Source organism: Pempheris klunzingeri, chromosome 8 (genome assembly GCF_042242105.1).
Source record: "Pempheris klunzingeri isolate RE-2024b chromosome 8, fPemKlu1.hap1, whole genome shotgun sequence".
NCBI lineage: Eukaryota > Metazoa > Chordata > Actinopteri > Acropomatiformes > Pempheridae > Pempheris > Pempheris klunzingeri.
The window spans coordinates 18464591-18488800 of NC_092019.1; the positions used below are offsets into that span (position 1 = coordinate 18464591).

General features: G+C 41.8%; 1 protein-coding gene across 2 annotated transcripts in view; it reads left to right on the forward strand.

The window, feature by feature from the left end:
* LOC139204944 (nectin-2-like) overlaps window positions 1–23153 on the forward strand; it is a 75276-nt gene extending 52123 nt beyond the window's left edge. The window contains exons 7-10 of one of the 2 annotated variants that reach the window (XM_070834981.1): window positions 18957–19092; window positions 19232–19289; window positions 19407–19493; window positions 21464–23153. In XM_070834981.1, coding sequence (XP_070691082.1) covers window positions 18957–19092; window positions 19232–19289; window positions 19407–19493; window positions 21464–21670 — 488 coding nt within the window. In that variant the 3' untranslated portion in view covers window positions 21671–23153. The remainder of the gene's footprint in view (window positions 1–18956; window positions 19093–19231; window positions 19290–19406; window positions 19494–21463) is intronic. The other variant, XM_070834982.1, reaches the window with a different exon arrangement.
* The last annotated feature ends 1057 nt before the right edge of the window (window positions 23154–24210 follow it).

Below are 24210 nucleotides of genomic sequence, written 5' to 3' on the forward strand. Positions count from 1 at the left end.
ATCAACATACAGAATGAGAGATGAATATGGAGATAAAAATGAAATAAGTCTGCAAATATTTGGTCTTAGGGACTCGAGATGTTCTTCTGGGGACTGCCAAGTCCGACGTAAATCGCAGATGATCGTGTTCATGTTCATTTGTGCATGTAACTACTGTGCAGATGTTTGCCTGCCTGACAGTACAGAATGTGCATGCAAATATATGTTTCCGTCTGTATGGGAGTCCATCACAAATTTAGTGCTGGTGAATAACTAATATTGTGCTGCTCTGTATGTTTTTCCTCATAAGATGTTTCAAAATTGCACCAAAGTTGAATAATACCATAACCTATACTATTATCATTAAATTAGTCGGTCAAGTCATTACCATTGCATATGTATTTAGGGTGAAATGGCTAAAAGCACTGTCATAATATGAGGAGTATGAAGAGTAGTCTGTAATGTGAAAAATGTAGGCGAAATTGATAATTGTTCTATGCAATCAATGTTGCTCCACTTTTATACATTGCTTCGGACAAAACTAAAAACAAAATGCCCATAAGTGATTTAGTTTTTACATTCCAAATTTTAAGTTTTACATTGCATTATATACTAATGTCACCATATGATAATAATGTATAATCATTATATTGCTGTTATTGTATTTTCATACATGGTACGTTCCATTTCTATTGCTTACATTTCATAGCATTGTATCATATTGTATGAAGTGTGTAGTTTGCACATGCATAGTAAACACAAAAGCAGTTTAGTTATTTTAATAAACTGCACGGGAAGCGTGTCCATGTTACGATATTACAATGTTGAAAACAACAAAGCAGCACAATTTTCCACCTTAACAGTTCAGCACTATGATTCGCTTGGTGTTGCTAATTTGGAAAAAAGCTAATATCGAATCAGAAAGCTCTGTATATTTATGGGTCTCCAGTGTGTGCTCGTCCATACAGTACGGTGAAGTGATGGAGTGGACTGGACTGTATGCCTTCATCAGCAGTCCAGAGTGATGTTATCTGCACTGGCCCGCTTCCCTGTAGGGTTCAAGTCCTCTTTGCTTTCTTTGTTTGACATTAAATAGTGGAGCCATAGCGAGGGGAGGACTGTCAAAACTTCACAAAATTGTGTGAGTGTGTTTGTTGGGTTTTTTTTTTCTACTCATGTGCATGTGTCAGCTCCTCCTTTATGTCCACAGACTGACTCGCCATTCATCTGTCTGCCATCTTATCTCGACATCTCTTTTCCTGTAATCACTTCTCCTGCCCCGTCCTCCTCTCTGGTGCTCCTATCTTCTCATCTTCTTCTGCGGACTAAATGTTAGAGTATTGTGAATTTGTTAGAAAGAGCTCTGTGTGTGTAGCTCTGTGTGTGTGTCTTTGTATTACTACATCCAACACTGCCCAACCAGTCTCCGGGTGTAAAATCCACTCTAATCATTCCACTTCCTCTTTTCTCATTTCCAGCACATCTCCAATCACTTGCTATTGAACCCAGAGGCATCATAAAGGGAAATACATTATTTATTTGACCCATTAATTATTGCTCCAAGAAATAGTTATCTGTATGCACAACATCAAGCAGCTCCAAGCTGAGCACTGACGGCTCTTTGACACTGTCCTTTGCTTGTGTCTGTGTGCGTTTACATGTGCTTGGATGTGTGTGGCTCATGTCGAGCCACTGCGGGGATGTGTGACCAGGGTGCAGCACCTGCCGAGGGTCTCCTGTATGGTTTTCGCCCCTTGTTAATCCCTCCTCACCCTCACGGTCCTCAGTGATTTCAACTATGTCGCCTGTCGCTCAACCCCACAGCTGAGGCACCATGGGTAACAGCCCTGATTCACAGTTGAAGTGCACTACAGTGTACAATGTGGGAAGGGGGGGTGGTTGGAAAATAGAGCGGCATTGCCATGCGAAGCACAGCAACGCTGCATACTCCCCTGTCCGTTTAACTGTCAGCTTAGGCCAGTGATAGAATAAAACAGACCTGAATGGACAAAAGGTCTTATCTTGGAGGAGGAAATTAAATGTTATTCAGATTTTGCTTTTGGCTTCACAGGGGCTCTACGTGACATGTTTACAAACACGAATTGATTATCACTGTTACAAACACAGATATGATACGATCATTGCCACCTTGACAGTAATAACTGCTTCATCCCAGCCCCAGACCTCTGATCTGACCAGCATGCCTTCAACAGGAGCAGCGAGTGGAAACACCGATGCTGAATTATGTTCTGTTGACTGTGTGTAATAGCTGGAACTTCTTTGTTGTGCACTAACAACAGGGTATAAACTGCAGAAATAGCTGGCAGTGAGCTCTCACAGGGTGCGTGAATGCAGGTCTCACATTTTGATTAATTTATGTTCCAGTACATTTCAGTTTTTCGTAAGTCATTACCCTCCCAAATGACTATCATTCCCGGGGGAATCAGACAAACAACACTCTTATAAACAAGTGCGTGCTCTGGTCCAATTCTCATATTTCTGGTCTGTTTATCGTCTTGTGTTTGCGCTGCGGTTTACATGCTCTCTCTGGGAGTCTGTGTGTCATCATATGGCTCCCAGTTCCCAGTTATTTATCTGTGTATTACACACACTGTCCAGGTACTGCTTGCAAGTCGTTTATCCTCCATAGGTCTACACCATCCTGATATATGGAGCTGTTACATTTCTATATCACAACACTCTGCCTGCAGAACAAACACGCTTGCATACTGTACTGTCTAGCACCAGGTTTGTCATGATGTGTGTGTGTGTGTGTGTGGGTGTGGTAAAGGGCAAGTATGTGTGTTGGCTTTAGTTTTTCCCAGCCATTTATCCTGTTTAAGGCCCTTTACTCTGCTGTCCTCCTCTTAATACCACTTTTACTCTAGTGCTTCAGGGTTTTCTGTTGCCCGATTGCTATTCATTAGTGGGAGAGGTAGAAAGCGAATAAGGCAGTGTGTGTTTAAATATGATTCATTCCCATTTTACTATAGTATTAATATGTAGGGCTGCAGCTGATGATGATTTTCATCACTGATTAATCTGCAAATTATTTTACATTCACAATGTGGTTCTGTACCATGTCAGAAAATCATGAAAACTCCGAAAGCCCAAGATGTCGCCCGTTTATTCTGACAGTGTTTTAAAACTCTCCAAATGCATATTATTATTTATCACTTTCTTTCAGTCAACTAGTAATTTCAGCTCTTATAATAAGATATGGATGTGGTGTTTCTCTTTGTGTTTAGGAAGAAAAGCTCAGTGAAGTGTTTTTTTTTTTTTTTACATTTTTTTCATGCACATGCTGTTTTCATCTTGATTCAGAGAGACTTTGTTCATCACGAGCAATTTTGAGATTTATATTTGACATTTTTAGACTGTGATAATGGAGTAAAAGCAAACTGGATGCAAAAAATAGCAAATACGGCTTTAGCTTGATGACTTTTAATGTTTAGTGGTATGAGTTGGCGTGCATGTGCATAATGGATGAATATGCACATTTTTAGGCATTTTATGGGATTACGCTCATTGTGTGTTGGTGTGCGTGTGCGAGTCCCCCTCTCAGTGAGTAGGCAGCGTATTACTTGTCTTGGTGCAATGAGCCAGGCCTTGTATTAGGCAGGTTGAGCTGCAGGGGGAATTTTGTAACACTTGACCTGTTTCACTGAGTCATTTGTGTGGATGGAGAAAAAGAGGGAAAGAAGAGGAGGGAGAGAGACCAAGCGATGGGGAGGGAGGGCAGCGGTGGGGGAAGGCAGCACAAGTGGTTAGGGGTGATTGGAGGGATGAGTGACGATGAAAAGTGATTGCGAGAGGGAGAGAGAACAACAGCTGGGGGGAGCCAGAGGGAGGAGAAATGAGATGACAGTGCCTTCATCTTTCTTCTTTCTTACTTTCTCTCTATCTCTTTCTCTCACCCATCCCTCCATCCCTGTCCTTCATCCAGCAGCCTGTCAGGCAGGCCTGGCTGAGTCGCCTCGCTCCTCATTACTCACCCCTTCAACCTTAAAGGTCATAAGCACAAACTTGGCACAAATGCAAGAATATCAAAGTTCTTTATGTAAGTGTTGCTGCCTGTTATTGGTGGAGTGTTTGTGTATGTGTGCGCACTTGCCACAGTCCCCACAAGTGCTCTGTGTGTCTTGGTGCATGTGTTGTTGAAAATACTTGATGCCAGCTCTCCACATAGATATTAATAGTGTAGTTTTTCATTTGGGGAGCTCAGCTGGTGGTCTCCTGCCTCGTGGGTAGAGTTTAAGCTGTATATCTGCATCACTGGCTACTTATTCTCTCTCTATCCTCTCTTCCCCCTGTCCTCACATTCCCTGTGTGTGTGTGTGTGTGTGTTTGTGTGCTTGCATTGTTTTTCTCCTCCCTTTGGGTGTAATGAATATAAAGTAGTAGTAAGAATAATGGACATATTGGAAAGTTTCAAAGGATCAGTTAACCCCAATAACAGAAACCATTCTCCTAATCCCATCTAGCTATAGAGGTGCTTCCATCAGACAGAATTTTCATCATATAGAATTAGTTTCTATTTAGCTTCAATTAAGAGCTGGAAGAAGACACACAGGAAAGGACACTGTCTGACAGAGTGGAGTTAAGTTGTGTGTCAAGGGGCGATTTGCAAATGCGTCTGTGTAGGGGGGAAACATCTCCGTCTCACTCCCTTCTCCTTCAAATCTGCTTTCATTACCCTCCTTGTCCCCTGATCTCCCTTGTCGCCTACCCTGCCACTCCTGCCACAACTGCATACAATACAGTTATAGCCTTTCAGTTCTGGTGTGACGGCTGGTGTGGCAACTGCTGGCTGCCAGCACGTCCTCTGGTGATCCGAGGCCCGTAGACAGTCAAAACAGAGCCTGGTGTTTGGTGACATTTAGCATTTTACCGCAAAAATTATGCATCAGTGTTGACATTCAGCCTTATGCATAAAATTCATGATGTATGTGGCACTTCCTGTAGGCACTGCAGCAGAGACACAGGCAAAGGAGTATGTCACAGCTGAGGCACAGACAGACACACACAACCCCCTTTCCCACCACACACACACACACACACACACACACACACACACACACACACACACACACACACACACACACACACAATAGTTCTAATGTATGTACACATTCAGTCATAGAAATAAATGTCCACCCACATGCTCATAAACCTAGATCCTCAAGCTCCACGAATACATTTACACATTTGAAAGTTGTGTGTTTCATGTTTCTTTCCATTCTTGTGTCTTCATTATGGATTCAAGAAGAACCTCCTGCTCATCTACACACACACATACACACACACCTCTCTCTCCGCGGTACTTCACTTTATTCATTCTTCGCAGATTAATTCCGGGACGACACTTTTTATGATCCCCAATTTATGTCAGCAGTCAGGCAGGCCTCCCCTCTCCGCTGCCTCTCCTCTTATCTCCTCTGCCTCATGTCTCTGTCTCCCTCTACATGTGCGCTCTGTGAAACAATGGTACTTTCTAGTAACAAGCAATGAGTTTGTCAGGTTTTAAAAGGAGAGGAAGACAAATGGAGGGAGGGAACGAGAGGATGTGAAGATAATGGGTTTCTGTGGTGATTAACATTCCAGAGTGGCGCGTCAAAGAAAGTGTGACTGTCCTATTGTGTCTTTACTGACAGCCAAATGAACGAAGGTCTCGGGACCAGTTTCGTCTGTGGCACAGAGGGTAATAAACATACCATGTCTAATCTACATCTCGGGAACAGGGGTGTCTCTGTGAGTCTGAGCATCTCCGGCTGTATCTCTGTGTGAACTAAGAGTGACACATACACCGTTTTCCTGTTTTGAGAACAGACCCACGTTGACACAATGCAGCCGGCGTGACGGTGAGTGCACTCTTTTCCTCTCGGTCAGTGAGTCAGCCGGCTAGCTGACTAACCGGTTATTCAGTCTGTTGGGTGGGATCACCAGGTTCCTGCCAAGCTGCTGTGACACACCTGTCACCTAGAGCAAGAGGCACCATGCTGCAGAGGTGTGTGTGTTTCTCTGTGTGTGTATTTGTCCAAAGCAGGAAGTGGTGGTTAGGCAAGCCACTGTTCTATTATACTGAGAATGACTTCATTCCTGCTGAGTGATCGCTGTTAACATGTAGGATTAATGGTGGTGAGTGTTTTACACACAGATGGAATTTGCACCTGTTGTTTTTATCATCACGTAGGCAGTTAAATAGTAAGTAGTTAATAAATGTTCATAAATGTTGCATTTTCTTATATTTTACAGGCTAATCAAGGAAATGATTAATCAATAATGAAAATAATATCTGCAACTCTAATTTATAATTTCAATTTTTTGTTTACTGAAAAAAACAAAACAAGCAAAATGAAACTGGCTAAACTTGATAAACCCATCAAAAACGTAGTTTAGTTGTTTTCGTTTTCTTATTAATAGATTGACTATCACTTGGAAATATTTCTTTTTTTTGTATTAATAAATCTAACAAATATTTAATAGCCACTCATTACAATATCATAGGTGACCCCAATGGAAATCAAACACTTAAACTTAACATCAGTTTGTGCCATTTTGAGCTATAAGAGAACCTAGATACAATTCTGCCCCAGGCTCTATCATCAATATTCCCTCCACTTTCCATGCTGGATACAGGCCACAAATGCCTAGCTAATCAGGTAGTCTGTCAGGAGGTTGCTCATGGATTCAGAGCTAAGATCAGTTGATTCTCCCCAGTCCCTGGACTTTGATCCTAATGTCTCATCCGCCCTCAGATCAAAATGTACATCCGACCGTTCCCTGCTGTTCCGGGCTGTGCATGCAACCGCACACAGCCAGGTGTGCTTTGAAAACTGAGCAGAGCAGACAGGTTTTTGAGCTAAGTAAAGCCCAGGATTAAGGAGAAATTTACTGCCCATCTAGGTGTGTGTAATAGTATCTATTTTTGACTTCCTTCAGAGAGAAATGCCTGGTTTTCCTCAGAAAGGCATCAAAACCCCTTGCATCATCCCCGACTTTCACTTGCTCCTTTCACACAGGTGCTTTTGTAATCCAAACACACTGGCAGGCACTTTGAGTGTACACTGTGCATTTTGTCTATTTATGAGTTGTGTGTGTGTGTGTGTGTGTGTGTGTGTTGTCTGCGCATGTGCTGTGTGTGTATACATGCATGTGACTGAGTTGGGTGTGTATGTGTGTTCCCTCTCTTCTGGCGTGCCTAACTGGCTCTGACACATCTGTGGCTTTTCCAGGCGAATCAGGGCTGGTGCCAAAATGCCAAGAAATCAATGCAACAGACTGCTCTCCTCCTTTCCCCTCATATTCTTCCTGCTCCCTCTACTTCAGTCTGCCCCCCTCTATTCTCTCTCCCTCTCGGTCTGTCTCTGTCTTCTTCTCTCTCCTTTTTTCTCCCTCTGTCTTGCTCAGAGCCCTTATTAAAAATGGAGTGAGTGTGTGCTGCATATTTAAAATGGTCATGGATGGATTTAAACGGCTGATGGTATTTAGTGTCTCCTCAGGGAGCTGCTATGAGCCCTTAAGCTGACTCCTCTGACTGGAGCCTGACTGACTGGTGAGCACACACTAAACCCCTAATAATGACTTGTGTACACACAGTGAGCCCAGTTCATGCATGTACACACACACACACACACACAAATAGGCAGGCATGCACACACACGCACTCTCATTAAAGCACTCTGTCACAAGAACGCTGGTCACGTCCATTATGTGTGGAATGGATGCATTGCCATGTGCAATGTACTGTACGCTGTGTGTGTGTGAGAGTGTGTGCGTGCGCGCTCATCGGTCAATAAGTCATTAGTGTGCCGGCTTTGATGTAGCAGTGTGTAAATGTTTTTAACTGTATTTGAAGAAACTGTTATGGGTTCACAGGCGTGTCGAAGTGAGTGCGCGCTCGCATGCGGGTGCGTACGTGTGTGCGTTGCTGACAGTCAGGTTAGATGTCACGCTGAGCCCATTCAGGTCGAGCAGCAAGTGTTTCTGTCATGTTGTCTTTCATGCTGTCTTGGATTTGGGTTCCAATCTGCTCCCAAGTGTCCTTCACTGAAACACTATTGATTAGCCCACACACTCTCAAACACTGAACATAAATACTGCTGCTGTGTAACACACACAGACACAAAACACACTCACTTGATAAACAGACGCCCTCGCACAGAGGCGAAGGCAGGAAGATCTGATCTGGTAAAAACAGAGGTGGAGGAGATTGAGGAGTTTGGTAATATCTGAATATTTAGATGAATAGTGCATGAAAGAACATTTACAATAACTATCCCGTGCCTGACACCGTTTTTGGTTTGGAACAATGGGATCAGTGGCGTTGCCTTCAGTGTATGCAGTACATGGTGGAGGATGAGAATGTAGATTTATTTATTATTGATGCTCCGAGGGTTTTAACCCTTTTAGCAGCAACTGGATATAATGTTGTTTGATGTACGTATGGCAGTTTGATATCTTTCATCCGTGACATGTGAGGGTTGAAGCGTATCCATAGATGCGAATATTTGCATCTGTGCGCATACATTAGAAAGCACGCCAGTTTGGATGCTGACGTCTGTGCGCGCTTGAGTTTTTCTGCTCAAGCGAGGCCTTGACACATGTGCCAGCATGCATGTTCACATTTGTACGTTTTGTATTTGCTTTCTAAAGAAACCGGCCCGCGAGCCAGCAGGGCTGTAGCCTAATGTATTGTTGACAGAGCTGTAGAACAGACATAATGATGACCTTTGACAGTTCTGACACATGCACAGAAATCAAAGGAGCTACACATATATGGTTTCCAACAACAGTTTGTTTTTCGCCACAGATTTATATCCAGAGGCACAAATTTGAAGTGCAGTGAATGTGTGTAGTGACTGTGTGCGTACATCTTGTGCCAGAATATAAGTTGCATCCCTTTTACCAATGCATAAATCACCTGCACTCCATGCCAAGCAGCCAATCAACCGCATTTAAACTCTAATGAAGCCATTCTTTATTCCCATACAGATAAATTGAACTCTGAATGTGTCCTCCACCTTCCCATCTCTTCTGTTTTCTATTGTTTCTGTCCACCCGCTCCCAGTGGCAATGCATAACTGAATGGCAATGGAGGAAACGTCTTTCTTAATGAGTGCTTGAATTCGAGTTCAGGGAGAGCGTAGTTTTTGGGTGTCTCGACAGCTCGCATTGTTGTGGTTTCTCTCCAGGGGCATGGGATGAAGAGGAAAGTGAATGAATGTGGAGAGCACGCAAGGCCATTATGGCTCTGTGTGCCATTAATCAGTAGCTGATGAGAGGCAGTTTGAGGGAGAGATGGGGCCTATTACTGCTATGGCACTCTCAGGACTCCGTGCGAGGCAGTTTTTTTTCTTTCTTTTTTTTTTACACTGTCTTCTTTGCGGTCAACAATGCACGCAGGTACAGGCACAGCAAACATCACTTATCATTATCCTAACAAAGAACACACCAAATTCTGAACGAGCATCGGTTTTCTATGTTCTCAAGCTGAAAGAGTGGGAAATTTACAACTTTACTTGTGCCACCACATACTTTTTTTTTCTTCTGCAGCTTCGATTCCTTCCCCTCCTACACATCTTCATCATCTACATCTCCACCCTCCAGCTCGACTCCTCTATTCTTTCAGTTCTCTGTGTTCTTCCCTATATGTTCTACACTCTCTTCCCTCCTTCACCATCTCTGTCTCTTCCTCTATGCCGTGTTTCCTTTCTGGCAGTCTGTCTGAGGAACTTGGTAGGAGGGCGACATGAAGAGCGCTCTCTTGTGAGTCAGCAAGAGTTGAGAGAAATGAACGAACTGACTCTCCACGCTTTAGAGAAAGACGGAGGCAAGGAGCTGTAGCCAAGTCCTCGATTTTATTTTTTTTTCCTTTCTCATTATATCTAAAATTTCTGCACAGCAGGCTGCTGAATAGATTGCAGTGCACGGACGCTATTAAAGTGTAGCATCCTGACTGTAGGGGAGAAATCTAAGAGGATAGCAGAGTTTGAGGTTTCTATGTGTGGCTGAGTGGTGGGTAATGAGGTGAGAGTCCCTTCTAGCCAGAGGTTAGCAGTGGTTAGAAGGGCAGGTAAACATACCAGCTGCTCCTGACTGCCTGGCCTCAAGGCCGCAGTGACACTGGTGGAGGAGGAGAGAGGGGTGTGGGGTGAGGAGAGCGGAAAAAGCAGGGCGAGAAGATGGATGGGAAGCCTAAAGGCTTTGTGAGGTAAAATAGGTGGCTGGATATTCTCAGATTGCAACATATTCTATAAATTACAGTATTTACGCGGATCGGTAGGTTACCTTCCAAGCTCAGCTTCCTTCACAGCTGCTGGTTACCTCATCTTACATTATAATGTGTGAATGTGATCTAAAACATTGCTGTAATATCCTGATTTCTTTCAGGGTTACAGACAAACACATTTTCTTGTGTGTCATAAAAGTTACTTATCGCAAATGTGGGACACCTGCTGCTATTTGAAAGGGCCCTTTGAATTTCTCACTTTCACTCTTACAGGAGTTGTTTGACATTTTTGGGAATACGCTTGTTCGTTTTCTTGCAGAGACCGAGATGAGAAGATCAAACAGATTTCATGTCTGCGCGCAGTATGGAGCTATAGAAGCAGGGTGTGATTATCTTCGCCTAGCATTGAAAAGCAGGGGGAAACTGGCTTTATCCACTCTGGTAAAAATACATCTGAGGCTCAATGATTAACACGTTATATTTTGTTTGCTTCATCTGTACAAAACACAAATGTGAAAGTGACAGTTTGAGGGGGTTTTTCTTGGAGTTACCTGCTACAGCAATTTTTTGGAGTCTCGTCACCAGATGCTTCACAGAAATGCTGGGGGGACAAGGAGGCAGTTATAGCACATAACTTAATGTAAGTGAGTTTCTGCATGGTATATAGTGAGTTTTAGCGTATTTTTTACCTTCTGACAAAGCCAGGGTAGTTGCTTCCTGCTGCTTACAGTTTAAGATTGATCAATAGCTAAGTTAATCACCACCATGCTGTAGCTCCATGCTTCACACAGATATCAGAGTGGTATTGATCTTTTCAACCAACTCTCAGCAAGAACGGGAGTAAGTGTGTTTTTGTAAATGTCTAACCAGTCCTTTAACTCCTTAAGGACTCGGGGAAAATCAATTCTATGGTTTATGAACTTTCATTGGAATAATATTGTGATTATAGGGGTATTTTGTGAAATTGTTTAACAAAATAATGCTGTAAACATTCTTGATCCAAAGTCTGTTGTGTATATGAATGAACTAAATTATTACTTTTTTAAAGTTTCTTATACATAACACATTTAAATTCAACAACTGTTTGATCTTAAACACGTTTTATATATCATGATATAGGCTACTTTATCAATATTATTGTCTTTTTTCTATTGCGTCAGCCCCAACTGAAGACTTTCTCTAGATGATAAAAACAACATTTTGCGTGTTTGTCAACTGATCACAAATGACAGACCTCTATTAATCAGAGCATTAGAATCAGAAATTATCATCACAATTATTCAGAGCGACTCATTATGTTAAATATACAACATTTAGCATTTTAATATCACCACTTTAATTTTGAGACAGTGGTGTAATGTACCACGATTTAATGTGTTTTATATTCAAAGTGCTAAAATGGTTTTAGACATTTAATGTGCTCCCATGGATGTAATGGCACTCTGACCTGCACCTTTTTGAGCGCATGTTACTCCTTTGTGAAGTATCTGTTTGCTGTTTCCAGCTCTACCTGTTACGTCCAACCCTTCTGTGTGTGTGTGTGTGTGTGTGTGTGTGAGAGAGAGAGAGAGAGACACAGGGAACTGCTTGTACTACAGCAGATCATTCATGTCCTGAGTGGACAGCTACATTTGGCTAATGCAACCCTGCTTTCTCTGCTGGCTGCAGCCAACCACCTCTGTGCCAGTGTAAAGTGGACTGTAAATATTGACAGGGAGACAGCAAGAGGCGAACAGCGACCTTGTCAGAGAGAGAAAGAAAGAGAGGGAGATGGTGGGGAGGAGATGATGGGGGGGGGGGGATGGAGAGAGAGTTCCTGCCTTCTCCCAAGGCAACTGAGTGTGCTTTGATGCACTGTGGCAGGGAACACACTGTCTCCCCAGAGAGGGAGAGGGAGAGCAGCGTCACACACACACACACTCTACAGAGTTTTCACATTACCACCACACAGCTTTTTAAAATGTCAGGACGCACTCAAACACACACACACTTGCGTACACTTTCACACGCACACACACACTCACAGTTTGTACACCCAGACACAGTGTCAGTGACATGAATTTAATCCTCAGACAGTTGAAATGCACAAGGTTGAGCTCTGGAATCACAGTAGATTAGAAATGACCAGCATCACTGATCTGCCCAAACTAAAAACCCGGCAACAGCATCTCTGTCTCACTCACACAAACATACAGACACACACACGCGCAAAACTCAGTCAGCATTTCCTTCAGTCATATCGACAGAGTCTTCTCGGAGCCGTTCAGCTGGTCATGTTGTCCGAACAAGCACAATCAATTTGATCTGATTTGTTTTGTGCTGAAATGAATCGCAACGGCAACATGAGTGCAGTGAATAGTGAATAGTAAATGACAGTGATGGTGACGGTGATTGTGGTAGTGGGTGTAGCAGGTCTTCAACTGCCATAAAATTAATGTCAGAGGTAGCTGCAGCACTCAGCAGTGAAGCACTTGCATTGATTGTGAATAATTTAAGTGTGTGTGTGTATGTATGCGCGTGTGTGTGTGCGTGCAGCTCATGTATTAACCCTGTTAGTGTTAGCCACAAGCTTTACTTTGTTCTATTTTTGCTACCTTTGTTTTTCTCTTTTTCTACCTCCTTTTGCTCACTTTTCTCCTCACTCCATTCTGTGCAGTTATCTATGCGGTTGATTATTGGGTAACTGAATTACTAGAGTGTTAGGCAGGTAAATGCGTAGCACACTCTACCTGAATGGACCCCGTCAATAGATGGATAGGGTGTGTGTTTTACCAAGTTAACATCAGAATCTAAAGGCTAGGATTCTCTCTACTCTTAGTGAGCAATGAGATTACATGTACTGTTCTTTATCTTAATCTCTTTCAGAGGCCATCAATTCATTCGGTCCTAATCTCATCTCCAGGCACTCTGCTGTGACTCTGGTAGCCTTGTGTTTTTCTATGCCGGGCAGCACTGTAGCCTGTGTCTCAGCTGAGTTCAAAAGGCTCGAATTTCAGCTGAAACCGGTTTGTTTTGTTACATTCAAACTTTGCATTAAGGGCAAACCTCTGCTGAAACTTAAATTTCCACTGACATCTGAAAAACAACAAAGAAAAACTCACCCATATTAAAAGGGAATGCTAAATCAAAAAAAAATCGTTGCTCCTTCAAAGACATTAATGTTGTTGGGGTGATCAAACACTGTGGATTTATATAATTAAATAGATATTTCTCCCTTTACTGAAAAGCTTACTGGAGAGTGACTTGAAAGATGTGAAGGAGGAATAAAAAATGGGAAGATGACACACAGCGAAATTCACAAGCAGGACAATCCCACAATGTCACCACCACATGGCCATGGCTACGGCCCGCTGAGCCAACAGGATGCCTCCGGCTTTGGGTATTTTGGTCAGCTGCCCCTTTTAAAAAGTCAAGCTTACCCATTAGGAATGAATTTGATCATCAGCTACAGTAGGATTGTTTTTTTCCTCGTGGCCAGTGGCCTGCTAATCTCTTAAATCAAGATCAGCCACATGTATATCTCAAGCTCTTCTCCAGTGGATCTACAGTACTCTGGAGGAGATGAATGAAATTCAGATTTTAAGGTTGGTTAACAGACCGGTGGAGTCAAAACTTCTGTAGGTGCATGTGCACATGCCCTGTGTGTGCACAGATTTGTGGAAGAGGTCAGAGAGGGTAATAAAAACAGGCTTATCTCTACTCGTTAGGCACAGGAGATAAGAGATGCAGAGGGAGACGCTACAGATTTGTGCTGTTGTATTACCGGGCCAAACAAGCGAATACCAAATTACACTGCCGATGGAGCGGGATGACAGGAAAGAGGGATGATGGGAGTGAAGGAGGGAAGGATGGAAGGAGAGGTAGAGATAAATGCAGCAAAAAGCCCGGCCTGTGCAGGGAAGCTGAGGATAGACCGGCATGTTAACCTTAATCCCTTCTGGGAGAGGCATAAACACATAGGAAGAGAAAACAAGGGATGAGTGGAAAAGAGCGGGATGTGAGATCTTTGTCTTCCCACTCTCTCCTTCATCCCCTTGGTGTGCGATCAGCCAGTTGCAGGCAGCAGCCGGGAAATCCCCCTGTAGCAGCCTCTTAATCACAGCCTTCATCTCACTTGGCTCTTCCCGCTGCCTCACCCTCTTTTGATTCCTCTCCTCTTACCTCCTCTCTCCTCCATGTCACTCTCGCGAGCCCCACTGTTTGGACCCCGCTGTCTTGACTTGACTCATCTCTCAGCGAAGCTTCTTTTGCTGAGATCTCTCTCCTCATTTCAGCTCTGCCGTCAGTGACTCACATGCAAGTTTTTCAAAGAGTGCTGAGTGCCCCCCCCTTAAAGTATTTTGTGACAGAAATGAGGAGAATAAAGGTGAGACTGGAGAACCTTTGCCACTGGCTGCAGAGCTGTAGCCAATATTCAGCCATGCATCTGAAACCTCTGGAGGTTTTGGTGGTATTTTCAACTTGCTGATGTGGATCTGCGGTAATTTCAGACCGTTTCCGCCAACCATCCAGCTTCATCTCCTCTTCCTTCACTGCCACTCCATACCCTCCCCCCTCCTCTGTGCCTCGTGGGAGCGTGGTGGTCTATGGTTGACTGGCTGGTCAGGCAGGCAAGGGTGAGCAATGGAGAGCTCACATATAGGAAGGGATAGATGTGTATCTGACTGGATGGTCCCTACATTGATCCTCTGACGGGAATGGAGCTGACCTTTAACTGAGTTTGAACTGCGGACCATCTCCTCTTTCGCAGTAAAGATGAAAAAACACCACATGGTCAGGTTGGAAATATAGAACTGATCTCCGCCTGGGATCCTCTGAAATAAATGAGGTGGTGTTTTTTTGTTTAAATATGTATGTAGGTACATCTTTGTGTATGCATGTGATGTTTGTCTGTAGAGGAAAGGCAGCAGGGCAAAGGGCATGCTGCAGACCAGTGTGTTTGTGTAAATATGTCAGACTGAGTGATGAGGTTACAGCACAGGATGCCAGCTGCTTCTTAATACCGTGTTGTGTGAGTGCACACGCGATTTGTGCTCGAACGGCATGGGTGTATGGTCTTGATGTACTCTGTGTATTGGTTAGTGTGTGTCTGGCTATATGTCCTTGGCAAGGAGCTGCAGGGATTTAAACAGGCCCAGCAGACGTACAATACACGCACACGCACACATACACGCATACACACCTACACACACACTGTCTGTCTTGGATATTTCATTAGCACAAGACATGGCTGGTGTCCAGGGCCAACACACAGGGCACGCTCTCAAGTCATTCACACAGAAGCACCGCAGCGCAATCCTTAGAACTGGCCTCTTTTGCTGCAGCCCTCTCTTCTCTATCAGAGGTTATCAGAGGGGAAGGAACAGCTTTCTACCTGAAACCTGCTGAGAGAAAATGACTTTGGTTGAATAATGACACCCATGAGATAAGGCGAGGCAAAAGGGGGCCGGGGCCTTTATAGAGTTTCAAAAAAATCCCGGGAGCCAAAGTGGAGGAGGGCAGAGTGATGATAAACAGACGCGGCACTGGAATGAGGAAGCAGTAACACAAGAAATACTCGAAAGTCCAGGCAGGTATCGGCTTCGGAATAAATGTACCCTGTAGCTGTTCGGCACTTTGGTTCGAAAGAGACACAGCACCACCATGTGGCAGACGGTTTACACTGCACAGATTTGAATTTATGTGATCAGATGTGATGTTTCCAGTGCCAAATTTCAGTTGCAACAGTTGGAAATCTAACAGAGCCTGAATACCTGCTAGTATTTCACATCCAGTCTGTCAGAGTTGCATTGGGTTTTTGTGAAGACACCCTGGTCTTTATTCTTCTGTGTTTTTCTGTGCATATCTTTCCTCCATTCCCATTAAATGACTTAATGGAAAAAAACTTCCTCTGCAGCACCATCGTAACATCGTGACACCATAAAATGTTCTCCACACTCCGCAAAGACAGTTCTTGTAAAAAAGAATCTGACTAATTATTTAGCAGTGTTCATTTTAAAGTTCTTTTTTTTTTGCTCTTTAATAACCCAAAGTCTGCGTTTTTATGGGTGAGCTGAAACTAAAGCATGTTTTACAAGCTCCTGCTCGGACACTTTTAAGATTCAGACTGCTGAATGAATAATTAGTTTTCATTTCCCGCAGCCCAGCCTGAATTTTCTCTCCAGCATAAAGGCTTCTTTTATCTTCTGCTTCTAAATCTCTTTATTATAGGTGTGTTCGAAACCATCAATAACCTTTTCACTGTTACTCTGGCGTTAGGTGATATTAAGATTTATTTTGATCTAATAACTCAACATTATAATTTGATGTTTTGGAAATTAGTGCTTATTATTTGAACAGACTGAGTTCAGAGAATTGTATTGTACTTAAATGCAACTTTTTAACCTTTTAACAGATATATGTTGGTAGTATAATATTTTACTATCAATATCCCAGAAGTACTAATGGCATCTCAATCTTCTATCCCCAGATAAAACTAGAAGTAGCATTTTATACAGTTTTTTTGTTGAGAAATCAATGTATACCATATTAATTCTCACTATATTGATACTATATATTAGTATAATACAGCCTGTTGTATATTATACGTGATTTAAATGAGAATGCTGGGAAGGTGCTTAATGGAAATATGATTCATGTTTGAATTGAATCTTGAAAGTGGAACACATAGTGTGTAAATGAAATGCATATAGCTGGTGTCCCTCCAGAAACAGAAAGCTACTTTAGATGCAATGAGGGCACCACATGTTGGTTTTGGTCCCAGGATAGGAGCAATATAAGTTTTGCAGCAGAGGGAAAAAAAATAATAGAAAACTTATTTGTACCTCACAGAATAAATCCAAACAACATAATTAACTCAGTTCACCCCATAAAAAGAAGATTTTTCTATTTATTATATCCAGGGGTCCCTTTTATTTCATCGTTAAAGAGTTGTAAAGCTTAGTGATTATTTTTGTGAGTCTGAAGATTAAGGTACACGTCGTGTTTTTGATGTTGACGGGTCAGAGCCAGTTGAATTTATTTTTTCATGTCTTTCATTTTTGTCATTTGCATGTTTTTACTTTCCTGTGTGCTCAATCAATTGCAACAACAACAAAAAAAGTAAATTATGATGACATGTCCCGAAATGAATGTCTTTACGAACCTTCAAATGAAAGCTTTATGAATTACTTGCTGAAAAGCATAAAAGAGGAAAAACCAAAGCTGGTGCACACAGGAGGACATGTAGGGTCAGCAGTGAAAGATGATGTGCTGGGTTGTACTAAGTAATGGGGAAGAGATGATCATTAGGACACTTTTGTGCGTGCGAAAAAATGAAAATTATTTTAGGAGATATTCAAAGTAGTCTATTGTTAGAGGAGAATTGTAATTAGAGGAGTAACAACATTCAATCATGACCCTTCCAATTACTAGGACCAGGGTTTGTTCTCATCAAATGAGCTTCAGATCCTCTCTGCCCTTTACCACCCTCTCATTAGCATAATCCCCTGGGAATACGTGGGGATAATGAGACGGGTTGCACCTTCAGTAAACACACAGTGTGTGTGTGCGTGCGGGTGTGTGCGTGTCTGTGTGTGTGTCGGCTCATGTTCAGTGTGGTCATGGTTCATTAGTGGAACCTCTGCATGATTCCTCTGGTTCATCTTAATCACCCATGTGACTCGACACTCTAATCAAGACACTTTCTGTACTTCACCAGTACAACACACACACACACACACACACACACACACACACACACACACTTATATAGGCCTACTCATCCTCATTGCTGATTCTTTTTTTTTTTTTTTATAAGGCCATCCTTAGTCATGAGTCTCACAGAGTAACTTCAGTTATCTTACCTACAGTCTTGCACTATATGACTCTTAATGTTTGTTAAAGCAGTGGTTGCCAGCATGGGGTGAGAGGCCCTTTGAGGGGGTCACAGGGTCATAAAATGATTATCTGACATCAGAGGTTAAAGATGACAATATATTGTGATTGAAGTAGCAAAGATGACAAAGTTCTGCTTCACTCTGACTCTGGAAGACATGTACCACATTAAAAGTCCTGAACTCAAGGTTCAGTCACAAACCTCGCCTTAATTTTCTTTAAGGGACTACCTCGAGAAGATCGATACCACTCTCATATCTATTTATTGATTCGTTGATTGAGTCATCGCCAAGCAGCTAGCAATTTGCTCCAGGAAGTTACTGATCAGAACCAAGAAATAGTCTGGCACACAAATGGATGACTTTTCATTTCTATTTTTGCTCAAATTTAACAAAGATAGAACATGTTAATTAGGTGAACTGACCTTTGTACAGACCAAGCCTGTCTGTTTCCAGTCTTCGGGCTAAGCTAACAAGCTGCTGACTGTAGCTTCATATTTAATGACTTAAGTCTTTAAACTCTCTACATGGAAGTGAAAAGGCACATTTCCTAAAATGTTAATTTATTCCTCATTGTTTGGTTTTCTTGTGAAATACTGGATGGTTTTACCTCCTCTGTTTTATAAAGTGAGTTAAATGTAACAATCTTAACCACCGGGGGGAAGAGCTCACAACTGACATGACGTATACAGTGAGTAATAAGAGGCTCTGAGCAAACACAGCTTTATTTTCAGGGTTCATAAACCGAAAAGGTTGTGAAACATTGTGCTAGATAAAGGCTGTGTTATTGAATGGACTTTAGCAGGAATTCACATCTACACCTGAACTTGTCTAATGGTATTTTCTCTCTTCTATTGCTCTTATTTTTCCAGGTACTCGTCTCCCAGAGAAGGGTCCAACCACAGGCAGCATCATAGGAGCCATCATTGGAGTCATTATACTCTTGGCCATCATTGGAACAGCCATAGCGATGTACCGCAAACACCGTAACAACAAACTCAGCGGAGAGTGAGTACCAGTCTGACACAGTGTGAATGAGTACAGTTCACTTCAGTTCATTCTTGTTTTTTTTTCATGTTGTGTGTATATTTGCAAATTGGTCCACTGCAGCAGGTTTTTATATTTTTTGTGTTTATTTGTGTTTCAGGGGTCCACCCAAGTACAAGCCCCCTCCCCCCAAGAAGACCAACAGCTCTGCTAACAAGGTGAGTCACCATCGAGACATGGACAACAGTATCATTAACCAGACAATTGTGTCAGGTCATTCCACACATAGCAAAGCTAACAGACTGTATTATATTGCTTGATGTGTGTGTCTTCAGCAGGCAAACACAAGTCATGCCCCAGTGGCCGAGGACAGACCACTGCAGAACCAATATAACAACACCCACAGTGCAGAGCCAGTCACGGTAAGGGAGCCTGCTGGTTAAAAATGCAGAGGTGACATCCAGTCTAATTACTGTAACTTAAATCCTCACTATTATATACAGTGTGTATATATATATATGTATATATATATGTATATATATATGTGTGTATATATATATATATATGTGTGTGTGTGTGTGTGTGTGTGTGTGTGTGTGTGTGTGTGTGTGTGTGTGTGTATATGTATATATATACACTACTCACAAAAAGTTAGGGATATTCAACTTTCAGGTAAAATTTATGGAAAATGTAAAAAGTGAATGCTACAGTGATATTATATCATGAAAGTAGGGCATTTAAGTAGAAGCATGCAATGGTAATTTCTTCATCTTAAACAATTTATTGAAAGAAAATCTAACAACAGTGGTAGGTATACCACAACAAAAAATGTTCAGTGTCTCAATAAATTGGGATGTTTCCAAAGGACGTCCACTCCTCTCCTTTCTGTGACTCTTCCAGTCACTCTGTATCACTGTTACAACCTCCTGATGACACTCTGTGACCCTCTAAGCTCAGTGAACACCTCCGTCTGAGGACTTCCTGTTTGAAGCCTCCAGTGTTGAGGTGCTGCTGATCAACTGTTAGGTGTCGTCTTGGTCTCATGATGTCAGAATGTGAACAGCATGATGAGGAGGACTGTTTAAATACCAATTCTAACTGAACCAGGAAATGTATTGGTCGATTCATGGATCAAACCTGTTGTGAATTTTGCTGTTAAGCTTCTTGTTAGAGAACAGCAACTTGTGCACAAAGTACTGAAACACTGAACACTGAACAGTTGGACATGTGCATTCAAAGGTTTAGAGAAGGTCACATTAAGTTCACCTGGAAAGGTTAGAATGCATTTTAGGTTCATCCTGAAACTTCACCCGAAAGCCTTTTTGTGAGTAGTGTATATATGTGTATATATATATATGTGTATATATATGTGTGTGTGTGTATATATATATATGTGTGTGTATATATATGTGTGTATATGTATATGTGTGTATATATATATGTGTGTGTGTATATATATATATATATATATATATATATATATATATATATGTGTGTGTGTGTGTGTGTGTATATATGTGTGTATATATATATACATACACACACACATATACATACATATATATATGTGTGTGTATATATGTGTGTGTATATATATACATACACACACATATACATACATATATATATATGTGTGTGTGTGTGTGTATATGTATATATATATATATATATATATATATATATATACACAACTGTATTCCTAGTAGATATATTATTCATGATACCAGTTTTAATTGATATTCACAATCCTGCCAGACGTATCAATGGATCTGTTTTGTTTCTGACCTTGTCAGATCTACAGAGAGAATCTAATGTAACACAAAATTTTTCTAAGGATGACAACCTCAGATATTATGCAGTGTTTAATTACCGCTGTGCGTGCTGCAAAATGTGGAAAAAAAAATGTTGCCCCTTAATTACTGCTCTATTTTTGAATCAGAGCTCTGCAAACAAGCTAATCATAGGCACTGACTGGAGTTTGATAACAATTTTGGGTGTGTCTCCACCAATTAGCTTGAAGAGGACAAAATAACAGTGGCTCATTCATCAGGTTTTGCCAGAATTTGAAAAAGTGATGAAGTTCACCACTAGATTGTTTGGTATGAATACTTGAACTGTCCAAAGTCAAATCAGCAGATATCGATTTAACTTGATTTAGAGAATGGACAGAAAACTATTGTATCATGTTCTTGCCTTTTCATAAACTGATGAAAGAAACCCAGTCTGCAAAAATAAACTGAAACAAACACCAGTGGGATGAGACTTTAGTTTTCTGTTAATAAAACAAGTAGACACACAGTTTTGCTACAGATTGATCCAAATATACATTTTATCATACGTGAAGGATGACGAAGATGATGAAGGATGTTTACTTTCATCTTGTTTCTGACAGGACCTGGATGCCTACCATGACGATGATGAGTATGGTGAAGATGAGAGGGAGCATTATTATTCTGCTGCCCCCTCTGGTTGGGATGATCCAGGAAACAATGAGGTTCCGCCTCCCTACATGCGCACAGACAGCGACCCCCAGGACTATCATCAGGGCCCCAATGTCAACCGTGGGGATAGCTTTGTGTCGCCCGCCATGTTTGTGTGAGAAGACACTGGGGAGAAGTGTGTGTCTGTGTGTAAATATGTGTGCTTGTATGAGCGTACGATTGGGTGAGTGAGACATTTCTCAAGGCTCAAATAGGGAAGAAATAACTTAAGCTCTGTGAATGACACGTGTGATGACTTGTGAATGTGAACATTTATGCTTTGCTATGAATTTTAATAAGTCTAGTTCTGTTCAAGAATATTTATCTGTTAGTATGAAACAATCGGGTTCAGTTGTGTGATCAGCTTGAGCAAACAAGATGCAAAAATGTTGCTAACGTACTGCACAGCTGTGGCACACAGCTACACTAATATAATGAAATCTTTTTCTCAAACTGTAGATAAATCAAAGACGATGTTGTTTTAAGTACCATATGCTCTTGAATGTTTCCCCTTTGTCAGGATATGAACACATCAGCAACACTGTTGCTTTGTGAGCATGAAGCGGATGTATGTTCCAGCATTTAAATGCCTTGGATCATTGAATGTGGAGCTGCCACACACATTGTTACTGGCATGGCTTGGTTAACAGAAGCACAATATGTGGGTATTACATGTTACCTCTGTCTAGTGTAGTTTCCAAACCCAGCTGGCACAGAAACGGTGTAAAACAGGTGCCCTGTGGAGAAGCTATTAGCTGCAGTTTAATCAGGCAGCTCCGAGATGAGACTCACAGGCTGTGATGACATCGGGGTGTAAAACGCAGTCAGGAGGTGAACTGTTGGAGCAAAGCTATATTTGTTTTAATGTCTGTGTTTGATTTGAATAGTGTTTTTTTCTTTTCTTTTTTTGAGTCCGGCCTTTCTTTTGAAAGTTTTGAGACTTTGCTCACCTCAGGTGGAAGGGAACAGAATTTAAGAACTCGAGATTGAGAGCTCGATTGGCCTGTAGGCCTCTAGCTGTAGCTTTTTTGATTTTCTTCTACACGCATCCATCCTTAAAGCCATAGTAAAACAGTTGTGTTGCACAGACAATGAGTGGCCACAGTTCTGCATTTTTTTTGAGGATATCTGTTACTTTTAAAAAACTGAAAACTTTTGTGCCTATTTTTTATTATCCACTTAATCTACCAGCATGCTCAGATGGATTAGGATAAATCTGGATTATGTCCATGAAATCTGTTGAAATTCATCTCTCTAGTGGAGGATTAGATAGTTCTTTATGGAGTTCAATCAGGGGTAGACACAGAGCTTGCTAGTATACTGATATGTCCGTCCATTATCAGGGTCGAGGGTTAAACAGGTCAGGGATGCTTAGTCAGATTTTTACATACTCCATCATAAACCCAAATGTGTCTTTTTGTGTGTTAGTGCCAACCAATTTTTTTATATGAAATATCCCTTAGAGGAAAATGATTTTTGTCTATTTTCTGTTTTACTGAACGATGCTGATATAGATCTATTCTAATCTTCATGAGTTGTGTTTTCAAAGTCATCTTGACAGTTGTTGATTCAATAAACATTGAAATTGTGATACAGGTTTAATCGGTAAACATGAGTTATTCATTACTTTAGTCCCTGCAGCTACATTATTTTTGCATCACAGTATATTTACATTATATCTTTGAACTCTCTTGTAATTCAGCCTTTTCACCACATGGTAGCAATGTGGACTGATAGTACATGGAGTTATAGCACAACAGAGATTTACAACCGTGGCTCGCACCTGCTAACATGTAATAGAGAAAACACTGAGTATGTAGGGCAATGGGGATACTTTAGTTAGGAATGAGTGTTGTCACTCCATTACACTCATCAGTAAATAATAGAGGAGCACAAAGAATAAGCAGAAAAATGCATTGTCAGACTGCAGCTGAAGTACCCACAGATGTCCATGTGAGGGCTCTAGATTTCAAAGACTGAAAATGCAAGAGGCTTTAGCACACCTGACACAGTGGCAGTCACTTGTTTTCTGCTTTCTCTCCTCTTGTCTGACTCATCTCTTTCTATCTTAAGCTGCATTTCCTCCAGTTCTGTACTCACAGTCCATGAAAAGTCTACTGGCACAAGAAAGGGGCCATTTTTAGAACCACGTCACTCATTTCTAGCATTTAGACTGCATCAAAAGGAGCCAAAATGTGCGGTCTTTGGGATGTGGGGTATGAGGATTACATACATCACCTTCTTGCAGCACTGACTCACATGTTTAAACCACTTGTGTCTTGCAGCTTATCCATATTAATTGGTACGGAGTGTAGCAGTGTCCTGAATGAGCCAGGCCCGGTGCAGATTAGCCTCTGGTACTGCATGAAGGTGAGGCCTGTCCAGCAGCCCACCATGACACTGCAGTCTGTTCTCAGCCTGAATTCTGATCACACAGCTACATGGGGATTGAAAGACGTTGTGAATGTGTGAGGGGTTTATTGCTGACATGATGTATTTCGAGGCTGAAGACCATTCAAGATTTAACTCCAAGGTCAGCCATAGAAGCACTGAAAACTCAAACTGCTCTATTCAGTATGGGGGAACACACTTTTGGTCCGTTTCACCTGCAGTTAACGATGGCATCTTTGAACATGATTATCTATTAATGTATTCTGTC